Source organism: Dermacentor albipictus, chromosome 1, assembly GCF_038994185.2.
Source record: "Dermacentor albipictus isolate Rhodes 1998 colony chromosome 1, USDA_Dalb.pri_finalv2, whole genome shotgun sequence".
NCBI lineage: Eukaryota > Metazoa > Arthropoda > Arachnida > Ixodida > Ixodidae > Dermacentor > Dermacentor albipictus.
In genome coordinates, this window is record NC_091821.1 from 239,104,062 (window position 1) to 239,123,092 (window position 19,031).

At 49.1% G+C, this 19,031-nt stretch overlaps 2 protein-coding genes across 3 annotated transcripts in view; one reads left to right on the forward strand and one right to left on the reverse strand.

Annotated features, from left to right (window-relative positions):
- LOC135901568 (uncharacterized) overlaps positions 1–19,031 on the forward strand; it is a 1,085,637-nt gene that overhangs the window by 79,681 nt on the left and 986,925 nt on the right. The window lies entirely within an intron of this gene.
- LOC139054303 (uncharacterized) lies at positions 2,238–6,596 on the reverse strand. Of its 2 annotated transcripts, none has more exons than XM_070531099.1 (2): positions 3,769–6,596; positions 2,238–2,844 (listed from the first exon to the last, which is right to left on the reverse strand). In XM_070531099.1, the coding sequence occupies exons 1-2, from the start codon at positions 6,371–6,373 to the stop codon at positions 2,468–2,470; spliced, it is 2,982 nt and encodes a 993-aa protein (XP_070387200.1). In that variant the 5' UTR covers positions 6,374–6,596; the 3' UTR covers positions 2,238–2,467. The 2 variants fall into 2 exon arrangements, with proteins under 2 accessions (XP_070387200.1, XP_070387201.1); XM_070531100.1 differs by having other exon boundaries at positions 5,203–6,592.

The window sequence follows — 19,031 nt, forward strand, 5'->3', positions numbered from 1 at the left end:
ACAGTATAATACAATTTCAAAAAGGCAGCATGGGAGTGGGAGTCATGTGATATTCGACAAGCAATGCCAAGAGCGCGAAGGGCACCGTTGTTTCACATCTCTAACGTGTGAGGAAAAGCATAGCGTTTCGTCGAAGTACGAACCAAGATTCTTCATTTCAAAGACTCTGGGTGATGGAGCATCACGTAGGGTGTACAAAATTAGCACATGGGTGTGTTTTCGTGTTTCCCGCGCATAACTTAATACCATAATTTTGAAAGCATTTAAGAGTAGCGTATGGTTGCAGTGGAGTAGCACCACTCTGAGAGGGAAAAAAATTATTTTTAGAAATCACTGCAGTCATGAACACTGCCGACAGTATTAAATAGCTTTAAATCGTCAGAGTTTAGATGGAGTGTTGAATTTCTGATGAAATAAAAAGAAGAGCGCCAAGAACGGATCCTTGAGGGACTCCGCTAGTGACCTCATATCTAGCGGAGCTCTCTCCATTAATGATATTGAAGAACGAATCTGAAATGTATGCAAGCTCGTTGTTCTGGAGAGTCCGAATACAAAGCGATGCTGTTCGCGCGTTCTTAACGCATACAGAAAGTAACAAATAATAATAATAATAATAATAATAATAATTATTATTATTATTATACCCGATAATAAAGGACTTGCGAACTTTTGTAAACAGGCTGTCCCACACAGCTAACTTGTCATGAGCAAGAAGCCCGCGTTCCATCTAGTGGCACTGTTAAACCATAGCCTCTATGGTTAAACCTAAGACCTTTTTTCACAGCTTGGACGATGGGAGGGAGGGAAGACAGCAGGAAGGGTGTCAGCAGCCCGCATGTTGACACCTTACTTACGATTTTAGCGCGAGGTCCGCGATCGTGGCAAGGTCAAAATAGGTCAATGGGAAAGCCTGCTTATTGAATTTCGCATATCTCCTATATCCGATAAAGTCTAAGGAGCGCGGCTGCGAGATTTAGCATGAGTCTTGATATGCGAATCATCAGTGACTAAAGGTTGTAAGAGTTGGGGTCGGGCATGTCAAAAGGGATAGCTGGCCCATGCCGTCGTCCGACTCATCCACGCTAAGGACGTCGTCGAAGGGAGGAACGTGTTCTGATCGATAACTAGGAGTGCTGGGCTTACTTACAATATCTACATCAAGAGTGGTGAACGTTATATCTGTCCTCCCTAGATCCCTAGGCCAGGGAAAACTACCACCCCCCTTCGTCCAATTGGAGCGTCCAAAGTCGTCGAAGGACCCCCGTTGAGGGAAGGGTAGACACAGTCACTCTCGCACTTTTTTTTCACTGAACACACAGATAGGAGGAAAGCTTCGTAGACGGAGATTGTCATGCCTGACTCAAGCTGGCGCTTCTCGATTCCTAGGATGACCCCGCAGTTAGCTGGGGCGTCTGTCAAACGACCGTAGCGGTTACCGGAGTCCATGAGGGAACGCCGTAGAACACCCGTTTCCAGCAGTTTTCTTGCTCCCATTGGTCCGTGAAGGCGACAGTGAACCAGCTAACAATACTCTGTGCGCCAAACGTGTATCGCCTTGCGGGTGCCGGTAGTCTGTCCGTGCGGGAGGCATTGTCAGCTTCACGAAGCGATTCGTCGCAGTGGACTATGAGGAGGCTAGAAGCTCACTACCCCGCCGGCCGATCGTAACAAGGTTAACAACGCAGATGCTCTGTTGTGGACGTGGGAAACGATAAGCCTATACTGCTCAAATTAGGGGCGCTTATCTCGATATGTTGCGCTTTTCTAGTTGACGTAGTGCCTCTATGACTGCTGGTATCTCTACTGAATCAAATGCCTTTTCGTAATCTATATAAGCCACGTAGAGAGGCTTATTGTACTCTTCGGATTTCGCGATAACCTGAGTGATGATATGGATGTGATCCATTGTAAGGTATCTCTTCCTGAAGCCATCCTGTTCCCTTGGTTGACAAAGCCAGCCCTTATTCTATTGGAGTTTATTTTGGTAAATCTTTTACATAATACTTGGAGCAAGCTAATGGTTCTATAAGTTTTCAATTCCTTAACGTCTCCTTTTTTTGGATTAGTATAATGTCTGCATTCTTCCAGTTTTCTGGGACTCTTGCAGTCGATAGACACTTCGTATAAAGAGCCGCCAATTTTCCAAGCATTATGTCTCCTCCATCTTTGATTAAATCGACTGTTATTCCACCTTCTCCTCCCGCTCTTCATGTAACTGTAAGTAACTCGAGAAGCAGTTGCCAAAGAACGGACGCTTTATTGAAGGTTAGTGTTGCTTTTATAGTCCTTATCTTATGACGTCAGCCGCAGCCACTGCCGATTCACAAGAGGCATTGCCGGTGAATCTAACAAACAAATACGTGTCAGCGGCGCATGCTGATTCACAACAATTCTCCCCCCTTAAGGAGTGAAGCGGTCCGGGGGCCGGGGCTTCCGCTTCGACCTACGCAGTGTCACTTCAGCCCGGTCAGTCACTTGCGGCTCGCTGGTAGCAACCTCGGCTTCGGCCCGCCCGTCTGACGGCGTTCGAATGTCGGTGCCTACTTGAGCCTGACTGTGACTGCTGTCGTGTCCTTGAGACTGAGTCTGCCGCTGCGTTCTGGCTGCCTTTAGTCGTTGCTGCTTGCACGGGGGCCTCGGGTTCCATCTCTTCTCCTCCCACGCTGGTCCTCCTGGTTTTTAGCTGGTCGAGGTGGCGGCGATGTTGCTCCCCATCTGCTGTCTTTACCGTTGCCATTCGCGAGCCTTCGGTGGACTCTAACGAGCCTGGTTTCCATTTGTCACCCACTCCGTAGTTCTTGAACCAGACGTCTTTGCTCAGCGGTTGGCCACTGTTGCACGCACCTGCAGAAGGGAATGGTCGTGACACGACGTTGTGCAATAAAGAACGTGGCTGATATCCGAGAAGCATAGAAGCTGGGGTTTGCCTATTTGTCAAGGGAGTGCGCCGATAATGCGAAAGAATGTGGTCCAGCCGAGCTTGCAAACTGCCGCGTGTGTTTTTGTTTAACCCCTGTTTGACAGTCCGTACTGCTCTTTCCGCCAGGCCATTAGACTGCGGTTTGTAGGGAGCTGTCCGCAAATGAGCGATGCCATTGCGCTTCATAAATGTCCTGAACTCTTCACTAGTAAACTGCGGCCCGTTGTCCGTTACCAGGGTCCTCGGCAAACCGAACCGGCTGAACATAGTCTGCAGTGCTTCAATTGTCTTTGCCGAACTGGCGGTCTTCATGGCGGTAACCTCGATCCATTTCGTATGGGAATCAACCACGATCAACAACATGTTACCTTCCACAGGACCCGCAAAATCGACATGGACCCTAGACCATGGCTCCTCTGTGTCCGGCCAAGGCACGGGTTGTCGGGCAGGAGGCATGCTGCCCCATTCTATGCATGTTGGACACGCGTTCACCAGCTTCTCAATGTCCCGATCGAGCCCTGGGTACCAGAAAACAGAACGTGCCAATTTTTTCATAGCCGTTATCCCTTGATGTGCATCATGCAGCATACGCAGCATTGACTGCCGCGCACTTGTTGGAATAACCGCTCGATGGCCCCAGTACACAATTCCATGGCTGTACGTCAGTTCGTCTTTCCTGTGCATGTACACGCGCAACGGCTCCTGAGCCGGTTGCAAGTACCGTGGCCAGCCATTCTGAATGTAATTGCGGACTTGCGCGAGGTCGCTGTCGTCAACAGTCATTTTAGCCAAGTCACTCGCCGACAGAGGACAGGTATTGAGGTGATCGGTCAGAAGAACGTACTCACGAGCGTCATCTTCTGCCGCCTTAGTGTTGTTATGCTCCTGCCGCACCGGTAAACGGCTGAGGGTGTCTGCAGGAATCAACGTCTTTCCTGGCTTGAACTGGATTTTGTAGTTGTAGGCGCTCAGCAAGAGGGACCAACGCTGAATCCGGGCAGCGGCCATGGCGGGAACGGGCTTGTCGGGGCTGAAAAGGCTCAGAAGAGGTTTGTGATCTGTCACAAGCGTGAAATGATTCCCGAGCAGATATTCCCGGAACTTTGTAACCCCGAAGACAACTGCCAATGCCTCTCTTTCAATTTGCGAGTAATTACGCTCAGCAGCTGAAAGCGTTCGCGACCGGAACCCAATTGGTCGATCTTGCCCATTTACTCTGTGATATAGCACTGCGCCGACGCCACACGACGACGCATCGGTTTCCAAGATAAGCGGCTTACTTGGATCGTAGTGCGCCAAGAACTTAGCTTCCTCTAGCAGCCGCTTTGTTGCTCGGAACGCGTTATCTTGTCTCGCTCCCCACTGCCAGCGTGTGTTCTTTCTTAGCAGTTCATGCAGTGGCTCTAGAACAGTAGCCAAGTTTCCCAGAAATGAGTGGTAGTAGGTCACGAAGCCCAAAAACGCCCGTAGTTCCGCAACACCGGTTGGCTTCGGCATTTCCATTATTGCAGCAATGTTGTCCATCTTAGGTAACAATCCGTTCGTATTTATACGATGTCCCAGAAATTCAACTTCTGCTTGTCGGAACTTGCATTTCTGCGGATTCAGCTTCACACCGTGTTGCCGGAAACGTCTGAAAACTTCACGCAGCGTCTCACAGTTGCCGCGTTTCTCCGCGACTACCACATCGTCCAAATATACTTGAATGCCCGGAATGCCTTGCAGGATGCCATCCATACGTCTCTGAAAAATCGCAGGGGCAGAGGCTACACCAAAAGGAAGCCTATTAAAGCAAAACAGGCCTTTCGGAGTGTTTACAACCAATATCTTCTTCGTTTCCTCGTCAAGCGGCAGCTGACTGTAAGCATCCTTCAAGTCGATGGTGCTGAATACTTCGCCACCGTTTAGGTTTGCAAAGATATCCCTTATTTTTGGCAATGGGTACTGCTCCGTGACACATGCAGCATTTGCGGTCACTTTAAAATCACCACACAACCGAATGGAACCATTCTTTTTGATAACGGGAACCAAAGGTGTGGCCCACTCCGCACTGTCGACAGGCGAGAGAATGCCATGCTTAACAAGCCTGTCTATTTCATTTGACACTTGCTCCCGCATTGCATACGGCACAGAACGTGCTTTGCAGAACCGCGGCAACGCATTTTCCCGCAACCGCAAATGGACTGCGGGGCCATCAATTAGCCCTAGACCTGGCGTAAACAAATCGCCGAACTCCTCTAAGAGTGCGCTAACCAAAGTACTGTCAGGGACATTTTGCTCACCGGAGGTTTCCTCGCCGAGAATGCTTAAGACGGGCCTTCCGCTACGCTCAAATGCGCTGATGACATCTCGCCCGCACAAGTTCGGGCCATCGCATTGCAGTACGGTTAGAGTGGCATCTAGGGTCTTTCCCGCGTACGAGACCGGAAGTTTCAGCTGACCCCTCACGGGCAGCTTGCCAAGAAAGCAGGACAACTTCAAGGACGTCTCGCGGATTGCAGGCCAGGCATTCCGATGCTTGCAGTATGTTTTCCACGTAATGATGGAGACAGGCGATCCGGTGTCCACTTGCATTGTCAGCGGAATTCCGCTCCAGCAGAGGGTGCGAACCACAGGCTTGACCAAGTTTACCGACGTAGTGTACAAACTCATTAGACAAAGTTCGTTGCCGTCGCTCTCTGAAGAATGCTTCTCACAAAGGGCCACCCTTTGTTTCCATACACACATCTTAGCTAGGTGCCCTTTACGTCGGCAGCGAAAACACTCCGCCCGGCGAAACTTGCACTTTGCTGCCTTGTGCTTAGTGCTACCACAGCACGGGCAAACGACGTCTTCGCTTGGTCGAGAAGTGCTCGGATGACTCTTGTGGTAATACGGTTGACCTTGCACCTTGCTCCTCACGGCATGGACGTCGCCATAATCCTGTGTGCTCTCCATGTGATCAACGTTGAGAGCTGCCATCTCTGCTGCTAACGCTATATCTTCGACTTCTTTCAGCGTCAGCGAAGGTCTGGCCAAAAGCTTCCGACGAACGCCGGCATCACGTAGACCACAAACAAGTCTGTCTCGTAGCATCCTGTCCCGCGCTTCGCCAAAGTTGCAACTGCAGGCCTTCTTCCGAATTTCCACAATGAAGTCCTTCGTTGACTCGTCGGGACGCTGGCATCTGGTGAAGAACTTGTAAGACTCCGCTATTTCGTTGCCCTGTGGCGCAAAGTGTTCTGCCAGCAGTTCAAGCAGCTTCTCATAGGTAAGGTCCTGAATCTTCGCCGGCGCGCACCGTACCGTTATTATGCCGACTGTTGCCGTGCTTAAGGCTGCCGTTAGCAGGGCTCGTCGTTTCTTCGAGTCGACGATATCATAGGCTTCAAAGTAAGACTGCAGACGCACCTGGTAGGCATCCCAACTGTCTTCCGTTTCGTCGAAACCCGGTGGTCCGGCGTGAGCCGCCATGGAGCAGGCACGGCCCGGTGGTGGGCAGCCTCGTCGCCACTGAAGTAACTCGAGAAGCAGTTGCCAAAGAACGGACGCTTTATTGAAGGTTAGTGTTGCTTTTATAGTCCTTATCTTATGACGTCAGCCGCAGCCACTGCCGATTCACAAGAGGCATGGCCGGTGAATCTAACAAACAAATACGTGTCAGCGGCGCATGCTGATTCACAACAGTTTTATTTCTTGCAGGGCCCTTCTGACCTCATCGCTAGTTATAGGAGAGTTTCTGTATCCTGTTCATTACTGTTTCTAAGTGAGGTATAGTGACTCCTCTGAGTACTGCATACAGGTCAGCTTAGAATTCTTCCGCTGCTTTTACTATATCTTCGAGATTGCTGATGATATTATCTTTTAGTGTATACATCATGGTTTGTCCCAAGCCAGGTTTCTTTTTTACTGATTTCAGGCTGCGTTCATTTTTTACGGCTTCTTCAGTCTTTCTCATGTTATAGTTTCGAATATCAGTTATTTTCGCCTTGTTGATCAGTTTTGACAGCTCCGCGAATTGCGTAACGCTGTGCGGCCGCCAGTCCCACACAACCGCGTAGAGCGCAGGACTCTGCGATTCTAGATGTACTGCGCTCACCGCGAAAGGTTAGGAAAACACCCACATAAGCTTAGCAGAGAAGTGGCTACGTGAGGCGGTTCGACCGATAACTGTAGAAGCGTCATTCAAAGCAAGTAATTGTTCTCCACTTCCGGCAGCGTTTTCTCTACTTCCTTTTTAAATAAAAAGATGCTGATCCATAAATATTGTCATAAACAACGGTTAACTTTTTTTATTATTCGCTTTTCCTTGCAGTTTGGTTGTTGGCTTTGCTCTCTCCCTAAGTAGATCGCTTCATTTCTCAACTCCTTGCGATTTTTGTTTCCAGTTGCCAATTTTGCACGAAAAGTGTCATACAATTAGGGAAAAACAGACGAGGTGACGGGCAACAGCCATCTTGCTTATGGTTTTAAGGGTTATTGCAGGGTATCATGATGGACGCACTTTCACATTATTTTATTTCCCACCTTATCTAACCCATATCACGTGTATATGGTTGCGGGCATCTGACAGCCTCGCGGTGAGCCGTAACTCAAGGAAATGATGAAGCAAAGGGAAAAGTTAAACGCAATTGGCGTTTTCTCCGGCCGCAACTCGTTCCACGAGAGTACAGACTAGCTCAGTAACAGCCGCATCCCTTTCCTGGTCCCAGGATCAGCCTAAACAAAGAAAGTTGAACTAACAAAAGCAACAGCTATGCGCGTGACGGTTGAATAGATGGTGACAACTGAACGCATCTCGAGTTAATCGCACGGGTGCGGAATCTATGAGAAAACTGTCCTTCACATTACAAGAGAGGCCGATAACTACCGCCATCTAAAAGGAGTGAAAAAGGCAGCATAATGCTGACCGATTAATAGCTGCCAAGTCTCAACATTGATCTGGCGGCGCTTTAGGAATGTGTGAGGAGTGGTGGTGTGGGGGGGGGGGATGTATGCCACTTGATTTCGGGGGGGGGGCCCGGGCCCCCCCGGGCCCCGCCCTGGGTACGTGCCTGCCCGTGTGAGTATATATGCAGCAATAATAGTTAGGATCATTTGACTTTTCTGCACCTTTTGTTTTCGACCCGGATATATTCTGACATTCCCGCTTCCCGGCCCAACCCTTAATTTATTCTCCGCTCATGCTTCGAAGTCGTTTTAAAGTTCTTTTAGCGTAGCGGACAAAATCATGTATCCCGGCATTGATCCTCAAAATTGTATGAACATTCGTAGAGCGCACGGGCTGCTTTTTCGGCCAGCGGAGAAGCCGCGGTGGTCGGCGCAGAACTTTCACAAGGTTACTCCGCTTTCATGTAAACTTCTGCAGATTTGAGAGAGAAAGTGTAAATGCAGGAAGATTATCCACACTGCGACGTCCGGCTGGCTGCCCTATATAGTGGAGAAAAAGGATGAACGATTGAAAGGATGAAAATGGAAAGACAGAATGAGCTAGAGTTTACGTGCACAGTAGTAGAGAACGTGCCTATAATTTTCTTAAGTCGCTTGAGTTTCAAAAAGTCATTCAAGCTTTCTGCGTTAATAATTATTAAGGCTGTGCAGCCAGGATCTTAGCTTTTGTAGAGGTTCGGCCGTGAAAGGGCTGACTATAAAATTTCTTGTGAAATAGGGCAAAAATGGTGGAGAAGTTCTTGAAATGTGTAAAAAGGCTAAAGCACGTTGGTGGGCTAGTTGGGTTGAATCCATGATAGAGTGTGTAAGCGCGACTGAATGAGGATTCAGAAACAGATACACAAAGACTGCGCTACTTTCAACTTAAAATTTTATTTTCGTACGCATCGATAAATATATACCGTACGAGCGGAAACAAACGAGACAACAAAAAGGCCTATAGAAACGGTACCCTGAAGATAAGCGACAGTATTCCAAGTGGGTCCAGCGCTTTTGGGTGGCCGGGAAAACCCCAAGGACGATGAAGGATCGGCATGCACTCGGCTGCATGCCGAGTGCACGTCGTCTGTGAATGAAAACATTGATGATGTGTGTTGTTTTGCGCTCACATTGTTGAATGATTTCAGAGGCACTTGGTTCGGCAAAGCGGTCCGTTCGCCGCATTTTGACTTGAAACTTGGCGATTGAAAAATGTCTGCGCCGAATTCGTGCCGCAACCGCCTATTCCTCAGCAAAAGTTGCAATGAAAAGAACGGTGCAATGATGGGAAAAACTCAAAAGACAGCGGCGAATTCTCAACGGGTCGTCACCGGCGACGAAACTTGGATTTACGAATGGGACATGCAGTTGAAGTTGCAGAGCAAGAAGTGGAAAAACATGAACCAATGCCAGAAAAAGCGCGAAAGAACAAAGGAAAATTAAGTCAAGTACACTATACGTTTTTTTACTGCCATATAATTATGCACCCCTTATGTATGTAATTATGTACCTTAAGGTCATACCGTCAATGCAGCTTTCTGCGTGGAGGTACTGAAATGGCCGAAAGATCGTGTGCGCAGTGTGCCACTAAATGTGTCGGAAGAGAAGCGCTGCATTCGCTACAACAATAATGTCCCTGCGCACTCTCTATTAATATAATTCGGGAGTATGTGGCAGGCATTTCCATCACTGTGCAGGAATATCCTCCATACTCGCCGAATTTAGCCATCTGCGACTTTCCGTTGTTTCTTCTTGCTTCCCAAATGCAAACGGGTGCTCCGAGGACGGCATTTCGGGGATGTGATGACAATTCAAAAAGAAACGACAAGCAACGGAAGAAGAGTAGGGACCAGTGTATTGTGTCTAATGGGCATCAGGAGCATTTTGAGTGTGACCGCAGTTATGTATCTGAAACTTTGTGAGATGAATTTCTTGAAACGCGTCGCTCGAATCCTACGGACAGACCTCATACCTCATACATCTAGGCGGCGGTCAGCAGAGGGTAAGGGGGTGTGGGAGTGACGGAAAGGTAGAGGGGACTGCAGAGAGGATAGTTTAGGACAAAAAAAAAAAGAGGTCCATTTCCATCTGGGCTCAAATCGCGCGCATTAAATTGTTTGACATTGCACCCCATGCATCAAAAAGCTGCCGTGGTGTGAGTCTGAGTGCTCTAGAAAGTAAGGAATCCTGGGAAAACACGAGGAAGGCGGGAGATGGAAATTCACGACGATGAGCAAAACGAGAACAAGGTGAAAGCAGGAGCCAACGTTTCGACAAGTGTACTTTTCTTTTTCAAGGACTTACTTGAGGCCGGCCGTACACCTCATGCCTTTTAAATCAAATCCCACTCATGGGTTAAGAAACAGTTCTCTAGTTCAACTCGGAAGTTATTTTTCACCAGCGAAAACGTATAGTCGTGTTCAATATGACCTACAGCACGGTGTCCGTGTCGAAGCAGCTCCAAGTCCCGCCGACATACGAATAAATCGGTTTATGGGATGCGTGAAATTCTGCAAGTGCGCTTCGCCACTGACTTCGTTTGGAACTCACATGGTGGCTTACGTCACCCTATAAGTGTAAATAAAGCCGAAGCCCACAAGCGGGTGTCGCCATCCCTTCCGCCATATCATTTTTAAATCGAACCTTTCTTTGCCTCTTCCTTCGACTTTCCCACTGCTGCTGCTATCTGGCACAGCGCGTCAGGTGTGGTTCAGAGCTTGTGCATACATAACAGGCGCGCGGAAGAGAGGAAAGGCCTACGTAGGGGGAGTGCTTAACGCCTGCTTCACCTGCTCCGCGGGTAGGCCCGGCATTGCACTATCTTTGGGATCGGCTCATGTATATGGAGTGCTTAACGCCTGCGTCAACTCCGCCGCGGGTCAGCCTGGCATTGCACTATCTTCGCGATCTTTTTCTATATACACGCGGACACGATAGTGGGGAAAGTAGCCCTAACAGTTTCGCTGTAAAAGTCGCAGTTTCACCCGAGAGGCGAAGCATCCTTTGCGACGGCCAAATAGTGCACATCTAGCTACACGAAGTAAGGATAGTGGTTTTATCGGCCGTATAAACGTGTAAATATAGGCATACCAAATAAATTTGCAAGCATGATGTCACGCGCGCACAGGCAAACGTGAACACATCGCACTCGATGATCGCGGAAACTCGCTGTCAAAGCGCTGGAGTGAGGAGGCGCGGCAGCAGTAGCGAGCGAATTGACCGTCGTGCTGCGCCTCGCATTAACGCGAACTAAGCCGCGAAAACAAAGCGCGCGGCAGACTCTGTCCCTGTCGCAGATGGCTTTCAAGATACAGAGGCCCGGGTGGGCCCGCGCGGCCGCCCCCCCCCCACTCCCTACCTTCTCGCCGGATCCTTGCGTGCGACGGAAGGCGGCGCGCTTCCTCCCTGTTTTCCTCGCTTGCGTGCGCGACAGTGAGCCGCAATCACGGCGCACCCTCGCACCCTTTCACTCGCACATACAGCACACGGCGCGCGGCGACAATTTCATCGCCCTTGGACTTCATGCGGAACATCACAGCGACGGCGACGGCAGAAATGCGCCTGGAGTGTCCGTCTAATTGCTATCCCAGTCAAATGCTATCCGCTGTGGTGGCGCAAAGCGGCTATAGAGTTGTGCTGCGTTGCTGAGCCCAAGGGCGCGGGATCAAATTCCGGCCGCGACGGCCTCATTTCTATGGGTTCAAATTAAAAAAAAATATAACCGTGTACTGTACAATTGGGCCACGTTAAAGAACGCCATGTGATGAAGATTAATCCGGAGTCTCCACTACGGCGTGACTCATAATCATATCGTGGTTATGGCATGTAAAATCGCAGATTAATTAAGAATGCTCCTTCAAGTGGCACATCGCATGCATATATATGTGCAATGATTTTGTTCAGAGGGCCAAATCATCTTAACAGCCCAAAGCGACCACGGCTTTCCTATGCTTCCCCTTCTCCTCCCCGCTTCTGCGCACGCCTATACGTCACATGTACATTATTACGAAATCTGTCGCCTCGACATGCAATAATTCGCTTTCATTGCGTCAAAAATAGTAACAGAGTTCTACTTGCCGGTAATATTGTTCTTGCGATAACGTGTTTCTTCTCCGCCTTTTAAGGTAACTTGAAATCTGCACTCCAAACTTGGCATTGCGAGCTTTCCAGTGCGCTCGTCAACTTATTTTTGTGCGTATGAATTACGAAAAAAATTTAGTTTTTTTTTTCTCTTTTTTGTGAGCCTGTGATCCGGACACTTTTGCTCACGGGGGTACGTGCGTCAGGTGTGGAAAACAAGGCTATTCTATGCTTTCCTGTGGTATAAGTGTTACAACCCACATTCGGTGACATATTAGTATATCACATCCCGTCGATTGCGACATCCGCATTATGTTTTATGCGGAGCTAGAGTTGTCGCGACGTACGCAAGAAGAAAATACAAGCTAGACGTCTATTTTAAGTTCAAAGCGTAAAATTCGGTCTGAACCATCACGTTTGGGGAGCTATATACACTGTGTTTCGGTTTCGGCGTTTGTTTACCACCAAATATAGAAGACGACGAAGAGCGCAGGCTGCGTGTGAAGCGTTTGGGCCACGCTGGCATTCCGGTGACTGTGTTATTTGGCGCGTTAACATTGCGTCAACGCAACGGGAAACTCATTCAGTAGCCCCATCTAACCATTGTGGATGCTTGTTCTTTTTCTCTGGTGAGACCGGCTAGAAGAAGGCACGCAAGCGCAAGGCATTCGTGATGAATTCTTTGGCAGACTGAAGGAACTACTTCAGATAACCAGAGAGGGTTTCACCTGAGGTCGTGACAAAGAAGGTTCGGGTGCACAACACGTTGAAGAGCTCAGCGGTACGGCGCACTAGGAAGTTTCGAACGACGAGGCAACCACCGAATATCCTTGTAAGAACGATCGTCGAGCACCTGACCGCCGCACCGTCAGCTTCAGAGCGTCTCCGCAATCATACCTTCAAGGCGGCGTTCAAGAACACACCGACGTTTTGCTGGAGCTCCTCGGGACTTGCCCAGTATCGTCCGCACACGTAAAGTGAACATGAATCATTCGATCCAGGTGGTAAAGCTTCCCGGAATTTAAGGCCAACATATGGAGGTGAGGTGCATTCCCGTTTAAGAGCTCGTCAAGAGGTTCGTGACTCTCGGGGTTCCTGTGTTCACGGATTTTGGTCGTGGGCAGCATTGCAGTGTGTTAAAGCTCGTGGGCCTGCGGGGAACTTTGCTGGCTCTGAAGGCCAACGTGTTTCGTCGTACGGTCGTTCACGCTTTCAAGCTCGCCGAGGCCACCTACGTCACGTCGTGCGTCGCTGCGTTCACGAAGCGTCGCCGAGTTCCGCGCGGCTGTGCCTTGAGTTCCGTGGGTGCCTGCTTGGAACCGTCCCAGCACTGAAGGCGGTCGAGTTTCAGCGCCCCGTCATCCACGGTTTCTGGCTTCACGAGACCTCCTGTGTCACTGTGGGTGTAGCGTAGTGTCCATGACCGCTGCACTGCCGTGCCTTGAGGCCCTTGGGTCTGCTTTCATACTTCCCAGCGCTGGTGGACAAACTGTTGCACCGCCCCGTCATCCACACCATCGAGCTCGCCGAGGCCATCTGCGTCACTGTTGGTGTCGCTGCGTTCACGGAGCGTCGATGTGGGCCACACTGCGTTGTTTTGAGGCGCGTGGGCCTACTGGCCGTCTTGCCAGCGCTGATGGTCAACGTGTCGCATCGTCCCGCCATCCACACCATCGAGCTCGCCGAGGCTATCTGCATCACTGTGGGTGTCGCTGCGCTCACGGAGCGTCGATGTGGGCTACACGGCGTTGTCTTGTGGCGCGTGGGCCTACTGGCCGTCTTGCCAGCGCTGATGGTCAACGTGCTGCATCGTCCCGCCATCCACACCATCGAGCTCGCCGAGGCCATCTGCGTCACTGTGGGTGTCGCTGCGTTCACGGAGCGTCGATGTGGGCTACACTGCGTTGTCTTGTGGCGCGTGGGCCTACTGGCCGTCTTGCCAGCGCTGATGGTCAACGTGCTGCATCGTCCCGCCATCCACACCATCGAGCTCGCCGAGGCCATCTGCGTCACTGTGGGTGTCGCTGCGTTCACGGAGCGTCGATGTGGGCTACACGGCGTTGTCTTGTGGCGCGTGGACCTACTGGCCGTCTTGCCAGCGCTGATGGTCAACGTGTCGCATCGTCCCGCCATCCACACCATCGAGCTCGCCGAGGCCATCTGCGTCACTGTGGGTGTCGCTGCGTTCACGGAGCGTCGATGTGGGCTACACTGCGTTGTCTTGTGGCGCGTGGGCCTACTGGCCGTCTTGCCAGCGCTGATGGTCAACGTGCTGCATCGTTCCGCCATCCACACCATCGAGCTCGCCGAGGCCATCTGCGTCACTGTGGGTGTCGCTGCGTTCACGGAGCGTCGATGTGGGCTACACGGCGTTGTCTTGTGGCGCGTTGACCTACTGGCCGTCTTGCCAGCGCTGATGGTCAACGTGCTGCATCGTTCCGCCATCCACACCATCGAGCTCGCCGAGGCCATCTGCGTCACTGTGGGTGTCGCTGCATTCACGGAGCGTCGATGTGGGCTACACTGCGTTGTCTTGTGGCGCGTGGGCCTACTGGCCGTCTTGCCAGCGCTGATGGTCAACTTGCTGCATCGTCCCGCCATCCACACCATCGAGCTCGCCGAGGCCATCTGCGTCACTGTGGGTGTCGCTGCGTTCACGGAGCGTCGATGTGGGCTACACGGCGTTGTCTTGTGGCGCGTGGGCCTACTGGCCGTCTTGCCAGCGCTGATGGTCAACGTGCTGCATCGTCCCGCCATCCACACCAACGAGCTCGCCGAGGCCATCTGCGTCACTGTGGGTGTCGCTGCGTTCACGGAGCGTCGATGTGGGCTACACTGCGTTGTCTTGTGGTGCGTGGGCCTACTGGCCGTCTTGCCAGCGCTGATGGTCAACGTGTCGCATCGTCCCGCCATCCACACCATCGAGCTCGCCGAGGATATCTGCGTCACTGTGGGTGTCGCTGCGTTCACGGAGCGTCGATGTGGGCTACACTGCGTTGTCTTGTGGCGCGTGGGCCTACTGGCCGTCTTGCCAGCGCTGATGGTCAACGTGTTGCATCGACCCGCCATCCACACCGTCGAGCTCGCCGAGGCCATCTGCGTCACTGTGGGTGTCGCTGCGTCCACGGAGCATCGATGTGGGCAGCGCTGCTGTGCCTTGATCCGCATGGGACTGCGTTGTCTTGTGGCGCGTGGGCCTACTGGCTGTCTTGCCAGCGCTGATGGTCAACGTGCTGCATCGTTCCGCCATCCACACCATCGAGCTCGCCGAGGCCATTTGCGTCACTGTGGGTGTCGCTGCGTTCACGGAGCGTCGATGTGGCCTCCTTCCCGGCGCTGGTGGTCGTGTTGTAGCGTCCCGTCATTCACGCCTTCGAGCTCGCCGAGGCCATCTGCGTCACTGTGGGTGTCGCTGCGTTAATGGTGCGTGGATGAGGGTCACGCTGCTGTGCATTGAGGCGTGTTGGCCTACTGGCCGCTTTCCCGGCGATGATGGTCAACGTGTTCAAGCGTCCGGTCATCCACTCTTTCAAGCACGCCGAGACCACATCCGCCAATGGGGCTGTTGTTGCGATCACAGTGCGTCGACAATGGCAACATTGCAGTGTCTTGATCGTTTGCTTACTGTGAACCTTTCCGGCACTAGATATAAGCGTCATGTACTCATCGTCGCCTTCGAGCTAAAAAGATATATAAAAACCACAATTATTTTTTACCGGTATTCACGAGGCGTTGGCGACAGTAGCGCTTCAATGCCTTAAAGCGCTTAGACCGGCTGGGCGCTTTTGCGCATTTACCTGGCAAAGTTGCGGCACTGTAATGCTTGCGTTGATTATCTACATTTTCGGAAACGAGCCGCCGCTATGTGAAAGCTAGCCACTGGATTCAGTTGAGATGTTCCGATGCGGTGTTGTCATCACCGTAAGATCTTTCGTGGGAAAAACGCCCTGCACTGATGAAGACGCCGAGTTATGCGCTACATCCTTCTGTTTGTCCAATAGGCGCACTTTGAACATGAACAAGGACAATATTTCATCACTCCATCGTGGCATTGGCTCAGAAACGATTTTAGTGATAATGTGTGGTTTAATTGCAGTAGCTAGCCTTCGACTTTTGTACCGGACTAGATGTGCACGCCACTGTCTACTCTTTGTGAAGTAGGAGTGGGAGTGTGTTGTCTTTCTTTATTAGCCCCTCCGCAGCGGGGAATCGTGTAGTGTTTTTGAAGATTCTGTATCTGGTTATAAATGTGTATAAATATAAAAACATTTTGTCGGTAATTAACGTCATTTAATGAGCACCTAATATTTTCAACTATTATTACATTGGTTCCTATTACACTGGCGGTTCCTGAAAGGGTGCCCTCGATCTCGCTCCCTTTTTCCTTTTTCACCCGAGACATGCTCCTTTCCTTGCTCCTTGCTTTTGTGGAAGTATTCCTGCAAGACTTCTCGCATGCCCGAACTAAGAAAACTTTTGCATCAATCTCGTGGAAATGGTGTAACTGACAGGGGTGTTAATTAAGACAGCTTCATAAATTGATCTTCCTATTTTTATGCGCTGCTGCTATTTATCACGTAGGCTTACAATGTGATTAAATAGGAAAGAAAGCGCTTCCATATCAATCAAAAGGTAACGCTTGCGTGTACGTATAAGTAAGCTTCTATTTGCGCACGAACGTATAGCGCGAGTCTGATTCTTTGTTGTGCTCACGAAATATTCATGAAAGATAGAGGTGCATACGATGCAATAAAAAAGAAAAAAAAACATCTGCCGTTTAGCGTTGAATAGAATGCGAAAGCGGCGCCCAATAGATTACGAAGCTATAAACACCGGCAAAAGAAAATAATGGTTTTGAATCGCAAGAAGTGTGCGCAAGTGTACGGGGCGTCAAATTTAAAGCAATTTGTTGCGAATACAGCGCTCGTGTGAAAAACTGCATGGCTGGGGGTAGGTAGGGGGGTAGGTAGGGGGGTAGGGGCAGCACTAAATTCAAGTAGTAATCTGACTTTTCGTTAAGTGATTCTTTCTTTTTGGACATACTTAATCCGTGCCATAAATAAAGTGTAGGTTTAGTATGGTAATCCGCAAGTGTTTACGATGTAGCACGATATTTTCTTGCATTTTGTGAGTGACTTCTGTTCGTTCATTGGCACAAAATATGCGGGGGTGCTTTTTGAGCCTGATACAATGGACTTAAAAAATCCAAAATAACTTCGAGGTGCAGCCTGCTTGCTGATTCCATTGATTACCATTTTCTTGTGTACGACTAATAAGTACTGTTTAGCAGGCGGGGGCTTTCGGGATCAGCGTCGTACTATAGCTCTATCTGGAGCTATAGTTTTATGTCTTCGACATATACGGAGCCGAAGGTCGCTGTGTTGCGCTTGAGCTTGCAAAACCATGGCACCAATTACGCATTATTAAAATTAATAATTATGTTTAAGAAGCCTGTCTGCGCAGGCTTTAACTTCAGACTTTAAAGTTAGGTCTCCCAGCAAAAGACGCAGTTGGAGACGGCAGCTTTCTGGGGTTCGTTCATGCTTGTTGACGCTATACCCATAGCATAGTGCCTATAGGAGCGAAATCACCGTCTCTGTTTTTATGCTCCGTGTTTTATTAATTTTTGAAGGAGAGTTGTCACTGCGAAAAGCATCGAAATGCTATCTTTTTTTCTTTTAATACAGGCACGAGTACACTCCCGAGACAGTGTCGAGGATGCGGTGGTAACTTTCTCTCTCTCTCTTTTTTTTTTAAACCCGCCCTGTAACGACCTTTGGGTCAACAATATCAATTAAAAAACAAAACATTCTAATTCTTGCACTTGCTTCTTCAAACTTTTACGCAGAATGCTGTTAGCAACACCTCAAAAAAGCACTAAGCCTCTCTCACCGATTAAGGTGGATTAAACATGCTCGTGTTACAAAATGCGCTCCCTAGTGCCATCCGTAGCTTGAATAAAGGCGATAAAGGTTCTTCGTCATTTCGATATCTGCTGGGAAATTCTATAAGCAAAGCTTGCAGCTGACATATAATTTTGCAGAGACGCGTTAATTTACCAAATCGAGAGACGAACGACCTGCACTTAATCTTTAGAGTGACATTATCCGCTTATCGCTGCTTTGCTTTCGATTAAATTTCGCCATAAGAGGACAATTTTAATCATTTATCGCTCAATCAGAGATTACACATTACCTTCGTTCGTACGTAAGCAATTAAAAATCACCGCGTACTGACGTCGTTATACGAGCTGCTGCAGAGATTACCTTGGCTGTCTGCTGACTAATGGGTCAAGCAACAATGCTAAGTGTTTGATGGAATATCAGTGACCAAAATATGCGGTTTTGTTGCAAGCTTTTAACTCCAACTTTATAAACGAAACCTTTCAGGTAGCCTTGCGCTGCCGATTTTACACAGCTTCTAACTTCTCCCTTTTGTTTGGTCGGTTCTAGATGTGATGCGTATACTGCAGGGTGTCCCAACTATCATGCACCAAGATTTAAAAGTACGTACGTGTCACGTAGCTGGACAGAACGAAGGAAATGTCGTTTGCCGTCGCTTGGAGATACTGATATTATTTTTTGCATTCCGCCTATTTACGTATTTAGTCTTCATTAACCAACTTCTCAAATATTATGAGAGAAGTGTGCAGCAATATGAAAAACTCATGTTTTTTCATGTTGCTGAACACATTTCTCATTGACACTTTTCATCTAATAATAAGATTTGAGAAGTTGGTTAATTAAGACTAGTTATGTAATTAGGCGGAATACGAAAGATAAACTGTGTATGTCCAAGCGACGGCAAACAACATTACCTTGGTTCTGTGTATATATATATATATATATATATATATATATATATATATATATATATATATATATATATATATATATATATATATATATATATATATATATATATATATATATATATATCAATTGTAGAGCATCGCACGGGTAATGCGAAGACATGGGATTGTTCCTCACCTGTGGCAAGTTGTTTTTTTCAGCCACTTTCATTTCCATTAATTTATAATTTGTTTAATTCAATCAGTAAACACAAGTAATTTCCCCTGTGTTGTTCTTGGCGTCCTTGTTTTATATATATATATATATATATA